Genomic DNA, 8604 nt, shown 5'->3' with positions numbered 1-8604 from the left:
GGAAAACATTTATTATTGTTTTTTCTTTATAATACCAAGAGACAAGGCATCTGGAGCTCTCTTTTTTGTATCGTCTTGAGTGTGATCTTACCAGAATGGAAAAGGGGGCTGATGTTAGAGAAAAGAAAATGATACATGGGTTCGTTCAACTTGCATTTAGAGGAAAAACTCTACATGAACATGTGTGTATGTGTATACACAAAAGTGAGTGTGTCTGAATGAAGGGGGTCTTAAATGGGGGCTAAAATTGTATTTTGGAACACCGAGTTCGCCGGAGCAACTGCACATTTAACTTACGGCAGCAGCCTGCCTGGGGGGCAGGGGCAAGAAAACCTACTACCTGATGGGAAAAAGCATTTTTCAAAGGAAAAAGTCGTGTTGTCCCTGGACTTTATTAACGGTCCAGTTTGAAGTATACATTTTTTCCTTTAAAGAAAAGGGAGCGATTGCCAGTTATACATTAAGAAATGTCATTCAGTCATTTTTATTCATTCTCCGGAAATCTTCGGGAAAGCCTGAATCATACTTCTAACAAGCAGCAATTTTGTTAATCCAGGGGGTTATTACTCTGGGCCCTTATTAGGTTCTACACCACTGCCAAGCAATCCTATAACCCTCTCAAAAGAAGTTTACCTCCCTGTTATAAAACCAGTAGTGGTATTTATACTGTGCAATAATTAGTGTATTACTTGAATCCACTAACACGTTCATTTTATCTCTGCACAAAACCTCTAGTCTGCTTATAGAAAGCTTGTGCCTCCTTTGGAGCTGGTAAAGTGGTGAAAGAGTGAATTGAAGGCTGGTTGCACTTTCTCCTTTTGCCTCGCCTTAATTCCCATCTCTTTTTGCTCTCATCCAATTAGCACAGTGTATTAAGCGGTTTATCATCTCATAGTCAGCTATTGAGAGAAACAAGGCGAGCACTTTGCAATAGAACCTGCGCTCCTTTGACACCCTCAGGTACTTACATATTCCACTGTGCTATGAATAATAGAGGAAGAATGGAGAGCTAATTCCCTCATCAAAGAATGCCTTGTCTGCTGCTTTGCTCAACAACACCATTCTGATCAAAAGAAAAGCAATAAAGCTTAGCATAACAAAACGAAACCTACTTATTAGCTTAGTGGTTAAATTAATGCAGAGCCGCTGCTATTCAAAACCAAGGTTTGAAAACAGCCTCCAACAACCTGATAATGCTGCCTTCGGGATGAAGGAATTTTAATCTGAAATTTGAGGCTGGCTCAGATGAGTTAATCTATTAAACTGCTATAAGGAAGCTCCACAGCAAACCGTTCAATTAAGAAATATTTAGGTGAGGAGAGAAAGAGGGGAAGGCAAGGCCGCTTGAAGTTGAGGATAAGAGCATTGAATTGAGGGGTCGGGGATTCTGACAAGAGGGTTTGGACTTGGTGTGTTTTTTGTCAAACCCTGACAGAAGACGGAAATCTGGTTTGGGAGTTTCCTTGTATTGGCATCTCCTGCCAAAGCTGCATGAGATGATGTTTGAGAAGCCCCGGGGTGTGGAGGTAAGAAGTGGGGCTGGACAACGGGGTGGTGGTGAAGGGCAGGGACTTCATCCCCTTTGAACATTCTCTCCCCAACTGCACTCTGGACTTTAGTTTCCTGGACAAATTAAACTCTTACGGAGCTTGCCCTTCGTAGGATGTTCAACATCTGCCCTCCCGTTTCCCTTTATATGAAGGAGAGTTGAGGGTGAGCATGCCCTATCCGAGATAAATGTGTACCCTCTTGCAGGCAGACCCTGCTTCCTAAATTCAATGGGGAAGGTGCCCTTGTGGGGTTCCGAGAAGAGCAGGGGTTCTTTCAGAGTATGTTTCCCAAGGGGCCAGGATAAAATTTAGCCCAGAGGTTTAGTCTGGCCCACAGCATTTTTTATTTTATTTAAAAAAATCAGTCCCACCCGTGTAGCTCAGTGGTTGAGCATTGACCCAGGAACCAAGAGATTGAGGTTCGATTCCTGGTCAGGGCACACACCCGGGTTGCAGGCTCCATCCCCAGTAGGGGGGTGCAGGAGACAGCTGATCAATGATGCTTCTCTCTCATCAATGTTTCTCTCTCTCTCTCCCCCTTCCTCTCTGAAATCAATAAAAAAATATTTTTAAAAGTCAGTTGCCAAGGTTTAGAAATCGAGAGACTTTATGGAATATCAGGATTGTTAGCTTCTCTTGAAAACTGGATGTGGCCACCCTGGGCTCGGTCCCTCCCAGCATCACTGAACAGCTGCTGCCCCATATGGACAGTCCCTGCCTCTGTCTAGTGCGAACCTGGCCTGGCCTGTTGCATTCCTTCACTTTTTTGAAAAAATATATTTTTATTGATTTCAGAGAGGAAGGGAGAGGGAGAGAGAGATAGAAACATCAATGATGAGAATCATTGATCGGCTGCCTCCTGCACAACTCCCAATGGGGGTCGAGCCCGCAACCCAGGCATGTGCCCTTGACCGGAATCAAACCTGGGACTCTTCAGTCCACAGGCCAACACTCTGTCCACTGAGCCAAGCCAGCTAGGGCTGCATCCCTTCACTTTTAGCACTTGAGTTCAACCCCATTCCAGGGAGCCTGTGCAGACATTTGGGCGGCTCCTCCTTACAAAGAAGTGGGCAGCATTTCTGCACCGTCCTACCCACTGAGCTATCAGCTTGACACAAACCAAGGAGCAGAAACTTTTCTCAGAGAAAAGTTCATAAGCCATGTTCCAATCTTCCAAGGCAGATCCACTGGGATACTTCCAAGTTGCAGTCCCAACTTTATAAAATTCTGGAACACTTAGGTGCCTCCCAGGAAAGCCTCTTAACTAATCTGGAGTTGCAGATCAGAATAAGAAACATCAACAACGGCATTAGCTCTTTTCAAAGACTGTTCTCAGAAACGTCTGGACTCTCTACAGAAACGGTTCCTGCCCTCACAGTGATTCCAATCTAAATGCAGAGACAAGAAACAGACCAGTGCGAAGTTACTGGAGTCTCCCGGAGATTCTTGATGACCAAGTTCAAGGTAACTCTCTATCTGTATTTACCATAACCCCAGGTCCAATAAATCAAGGAAAACATGTCTTCTCTTCAGAAAGCAAAGTGGGGGCATGGGCTTGGGAAGCACACATTTGATAACCATTTCTAACCTTAGATAACAGTGATGAAAACCACACCAATCCCTTAGTTTCCCGAAGCAACTTGGGTGCTCCAACTTTTGACAGGTTGCAGAGCTGGAAGTACCAAGGCATTAATGAATGAACTGACAGGGCCCGAAACCCCAAGTGTTTCTTCTACTTAGAAGCTGAGTGTAAGAGACAGTGGAGAAAGGAGAGGGTGAGGGAGAGTAAAGAGAAGGTAAAGGGAGATAGAAGGCGGTGCCATCTCCATTGCTTTAACAAGTATTCCTTCACTAGGGTCCATGTTGGATGACCTTTCTGTCGTGGGGTAGCCTTTTCCCAGGAGTTATCACCTTGGCTCTCCCATGAGAGACACCACTGGGCTCTTAGCTTAGCTCTCTTTGACTGTCCAAGTCAGCAAAGGGCATGAGAAACCATACTTCATCTCTTAAAGGACCCGAAGTCCAGAGAAATTCTCCAGAACGCCACTCAGGACTTTAGGACATACATCACGTGGAGCTTCTCTGAGCTGATGCTAACCAGGCTGAGGTTTGGGAAGGGGACCCCTTATTCTTTGCTGCTCCCTCTAGTCAACGTTTTGTTCCTGATAAGGACTCACTGCAACTGGTTTCCCTTAGAAAACTTTATTCTTAAGTGAAAAAATAAAGCACAACGTATTTATTAAAAAAAAAAAAAACACATAGGAAAATAGTTTTAAAAATAAAGCACAGTTGTACAGGGGAAATATATTTTGTTAGTATAAACTTATCAATGATGTAAGGAAAGGCTGCTATATCGAAGTACGTTTAGCTTCTGGCAAAGAACAAATGAGAAAAATAGCACCAGAGGCAATTACCCAACCCTCTGAATATCGCACAAGGATCCTCGCCCCAAACTCGACACATTTTTAATGAAAAATGTTATGGGATACCAAAGTATTTTAAATGTGCTTTCCCACTGCATAAACCTTTACTTGGATTTTCTACTTAAGACGGAAAGCAGGAATGTGAGCGTAAAACACCTGCCCAGTGTGCATGTGCGTGTGTGTGTGTTGGACTTTGGAGCAGTTCAATAAACAAGTAAGCTCTGTTTAATCTATTTAGTGAGTGCAGGGCTTCTCAATCGCCCCCCTTCGACTAGTATATAAAAGACAAGGCTGAAAAGGACAGCCACTCCTGCAGCCAGCGGCTGGGAAGCGCTTGGGTTGAGCCTGGGTTTAATTGGCATGTGAAAAGGCAAAATGTTAGTGCTCCTACCAGCCTCCCTAAAGCTCTCTTTCTGGGGGCACCTCTGCTGAAGCCCTGGGGGCACAGCTTGGGGTCACTCTCAATTAATTTCTCTTCTCTCACTGACCCCTTCCCTCAAAATCCAGTCCTGAATCCGAATCCAAAGCAGCTAGCTCTTCAATAGTATGTGGTACATTTTTTGCAAGAGGAAGGCTGTTTGCATTTTCCCTGATGCTTGGTAGATGAAGTATTCTTTCAGTTTCTTTAATGAACCCCTTCCCGAGCCACATGCACGCGAACATGAGATGCAGTCCACATGGAAAAGTGAAGCAGAGAAGCGGTTAGGACCCCAGGGAGGTGATGGAGGTGCCAGGAAGTGGCTTTGGTTCTTCATTCAACCACCCCCGCCATGGCCACTTCTGGGGTGCCCTCAGGACCTCACAGCACAGTCCACAAAGAGCTTGCTGAGGTTCACTTCGGTGTAGCCACTTTGGGACAAGAACTGCTCTGTTATGTTCTTGAGATTTCTGTAGTCCTTACGAACTTCGTTGGTAATATACTGCTTCTTCATTTTCTCTGAAAAGAAATAAAAATAAAAGGATTACAAGTCTCAGAGAGAGCTTTTATTTTTCCATTAGAGTTTACCTACAATATTATATTAGTTTCAGGTGTATAACACAGCGATTAGACATTTGTGTACCTTCTGAAGTGACCCCCCTCCCCCATAGGTCTAGTACCCATCTACTGACTCTACTCCCTGTGCTTACTTTATATCCAGAGGGAGCTTTTTTTAAAAAAAATATTTTTATTGATTTCAGAGAGGAAGGGAGAGGGAGAGAGAGAAACACTAATGATGAGAGAGAATCATTGATCGGCTGCCTCCTGCACGCCCCCACACTGGGGATCGAGCCCGCAACCCACACATGTGCCCTTGACCAGAATCGAACCCAGGACCCTTCAGTCCGCAGGCCGACGCTCTATCCACTGAGCCAAACCAGCAAGGGCCAGAGGGAGCTTCTTTAAAGACCACTCAGTAATCCTCATGCACTAGAGAAGGGGGTGCAGATTGTATTTGCAGCTCGATGGCTCAGATATCTTCATGGTCCTGTGGCTGGTCTACCCCTGGCCCAGTCCCAGGCAGGGGGTGCCAAGCCCCCACGATTCCTCTGTGGAAGCCATTCTGCCTTTCCCTGCACACCACTGCTCAGCACCCCGCTGACGCAGCACATGGGGGGGGGGGACACAGCCACCCTGCACTGATGGGAATGCAGGTGCGTGCCCATGTGCAGCAGGCAAGGTGAACGCCACTTGCAGATGCCACTTTCGCGGTGCTGTTGAGCATATGCATACAATTGCATGCAAAGTATGGATGCGGCAGGAAACACTTTGTCTCCAAGGAAGCCTGGGTCTCCCAGTGCCAACTTCCCGCATCAGCTGGGCCTAGTTGGCTTCTCCCAGTCCCTCCTCTGCAGACAGAGATGAGAAGCAGGCAGGCTGCTGGAGAGCACCTGTCCATTGGCAAGATTGCTTTCCTCTCCGTCCACAGTGTGTGCTTGTAAACTTCGGATCCGCAGCCGCCCCTCCTCTGCTCTCTACTCCTTCTCCCCACACACCCCTGGCCTCCCTGTTTGGAGAAGGGCACGACCAGGCAGAAGAAAGAACCTCTCTTTCCCTCCTCAGAGCCTCCCCACTGGTTCTTTTCAACAAGCAACAGGGCTGTGACACCCAGCTCTGATCTTTCGGGGACAAAGGTGATCCTGGGGCAGCCAACCCTGCCCAGGATAGTTCAAACGACACAAGTTTTGTTCAAAGCTATCTGGGAACCCTGTGAGGTGTTTGGAGAGGGCCCTTTAAAAAATCCCCCTTTTCTGGCTGAGGAAACTGGGAGGTCAAGTCACTTGCCGAAGGTCACACAGCTGCTAATCCGGATGGAGACATGCAACCCAGGTAGCCAGAGCTCCCAGAGAGCTGGGCAGCCCTCAGAGGCCAGCCAGGCCCACGGTGCCCAGCGCTGGGAATAGGAAAGCATCGGGAAGGAAAGCATGGCAATCACAGAAGGACAAACCCCACTGAACAGCAGGGCAACACTGGTGTCCACAAAAGACCCGGAAAATGAAAACTCGTTCTCAAGATTGTTGTTCCTTAGCTACACATTCACATTTGTTCTCCACAACCTTTGCTAAATCACATCAACTGCATTTCAAACAACAACAACAACAAGTTTAGCAGAAGGGATTGAAATGTCCCAAGGCGGTGGGAAAAAACACACAAAACGGCAAGAAGAGAAAGAGAAGGGGCTCATCTTTAACCGTAGAAAGACACTTTGAAAGTTCTAATTATCGGGAGTCTGGGAAGAGGCAACAAAGGCCCCAGCCGGGGCAGCTGCTCTGCAGGCCAGAGCCTGGGCAGGCACCTCTTCCTGTGACTGACACAGCGCATGTGCCGTGGGGACAGCACAGTGAAAGAGCTGCGGTGATGTGGAGCAGGGCAGGAAGAGAGAGGGCACGGCTCCTGATGTGTTTACCTCCTCTGCTGATGGGATATTGACTTTTCCCACCAGGTTGGTTAGAAAGGGGACTATTTACGCTGCCACGCAGCAGAGTTAGAATGACAACCAGCGTCACTTGGTGCTCTTCTTCGCAAAAAACAACTGCGATCACCAGTGTATGCCACAGCCATCAATATGGCCAAGGCACCATTCCATGCCAGTTTGCGATGCAGATAAAAGCTCTCACTTGCTTCCCCAATGAGAACTGAATCAATAACGTAGGGAAGATCTAGGAAACAATTGTATTTGTTGTTGCAGGCCCCGGGGCTGGGAGCCGAGGGGGAAAGGGCTCACCCCTTCTTCATGGTTTTCGCTCCCCCACTTTAGGCCCATAGGCCACCCATGTCAGGCTTCACCTTGAAACCATCACCCTGTTTCCTTTGGTGCTCCAGCAACTATTTCTTTTTAATACATTTTATTGATTTTTTTAGAGAGAGGAAGGGAGAGGGATAGAGAGTTAGAAACATCAATGAGAGAGAAACATCGATCAGCTGCCTCCTGCACACTCCTTACTGGGTATGTGCCCGCAACCAAGGTACATGCCCTTGACTGGAATCGAACCTGGGACCCTTGATTCCGCAGGCCAACGCTCTATCCACTGAGCCAAACCGGTTAGGGCTCCAGCAACTATTTTAAAACTCACGGGAAAATACTGGCGTTAAATGGTGGAAACCAGTTAATGTGGCCAGTCAAACCCTATTCCTTCTCCCTGCTCTGGTGTGGGGAGTTGTAAAGAGGCCACGGCCATCGGCAGTGCAGGTCAGATGCCTGAGGACAACTGTTAAAAAATCCCAAGAGGCCAAGAAGATCTGCAGCCACCCCAGCCTGGTCCTTGGAGATGCCACTGGCCATGGCTGTCACTGTCTCAACCAGCACAAAAACCCAAACTTGGTAGAGCTAGGGAAGGAAATGCTCTTCCTACATACAAGTGCATCAGCAAAATATACTGTAATGGGCTGCAGTAGCACCGGAAGTCACTCATCTTAATACACGAGCAATGGGAATCTACATGTCCTGGGAATCACATTTGAGGAACATGTATTTATAGATTATTGACTCTGCTCCATCCTACATGTGGATTCCTTAGGGTTGTATACTAATTACCAAAAAATATCCTGTCCCCACCCCCCATGGAAACAATGAAAAACAAGTTAGCCTAAATATTAATTATTCACCCAATGTTTTATCAGAAAATGAACTAATTTTAAAAGTTTTCTACTGATTAGAATCTAAAACCTGAAAACATGCACGTTATAGTATTTTCTTTTTTTAAAAATATATTTTATTGATTTTTTACAGAGAGGAAGGGAGAGGGATAGAGAGTTAGAAACATCGATGGGAGAGAAACATTGATCCGCTGCCTCCTGCACACCCCCCACTGGGGATATGCCCGCAATCAAGGCACATGCCCTTGACTGGACTTGAACCTGGGACCCTCTAGTCCGCAGTCTGACGGTCTATCCACTGAGCCAAACCGGTCAGGGCACGTTATAGTATTTTCTATATGAAATAACTACTAGGCCATCATCTGTGGGTTGGACTCTTCAAGATTTTATTTCAAAGTCAACTGATCAAATAAAATGTCAGAACTACTTGGATCAAGGGAGTATTCTCCCATCTCAGGAAACCATCTCTAGTTCAGATATTTTGTCTGTGTCAATAAGACCAAAATCTCTTTTCAGTTTTACTCCTTCTAAATCCCTTTCTCGACTTAAAGAAACA

The 8604-nt window shown here is 46.4% G+C and overlaps 1 protein-coding gene across 2 annotated transcripts in view; it reads right to left on the bottom strand.

The window, feature by feature from the left end:
* Positions 1-4723: 4723 nt before the first annotated feature.
* The window catches only part of POLA1 (polymerase (DNA directed), alpha 1, catalytic subunit), a 314757-nt gene continuing 310876 nt past the window's right edge, over positions 4724-8604 (bottom strand). For both annotated transcript variants that reach the window (XM_014536066.1, XM_005861768.2), the window contains exon 37: positions 4724-4910. In XM_014536066.1, coding sequence (XP_014391552.1) covers positions 4765-4910 — 146 coding nt within the window. In that variant the 3' untranslated portion in view covers positions 4724-4764. The remainder of the gene's footprint in view (positions 4911-8604) is intronic.

This window comes from Myotis brandtii, unplaced genomic scaffold (genome assembly GCF_000412655.1).
Source record: "Myotis brandtii unplaced genomic scaffold, ASM41265v1 scaffold156, whole genome shotgun sequence".
NCBI lineage: Eukaryota > Metazoa > Chordata > Mammalia > Chiroptera > Vespertilionidae > Myotis > Myotis brandtii.
Note: the sequence above shows the minus strand (reverse complement) of the source record. Positions and strands in the feature narration are given on the sequence as shown.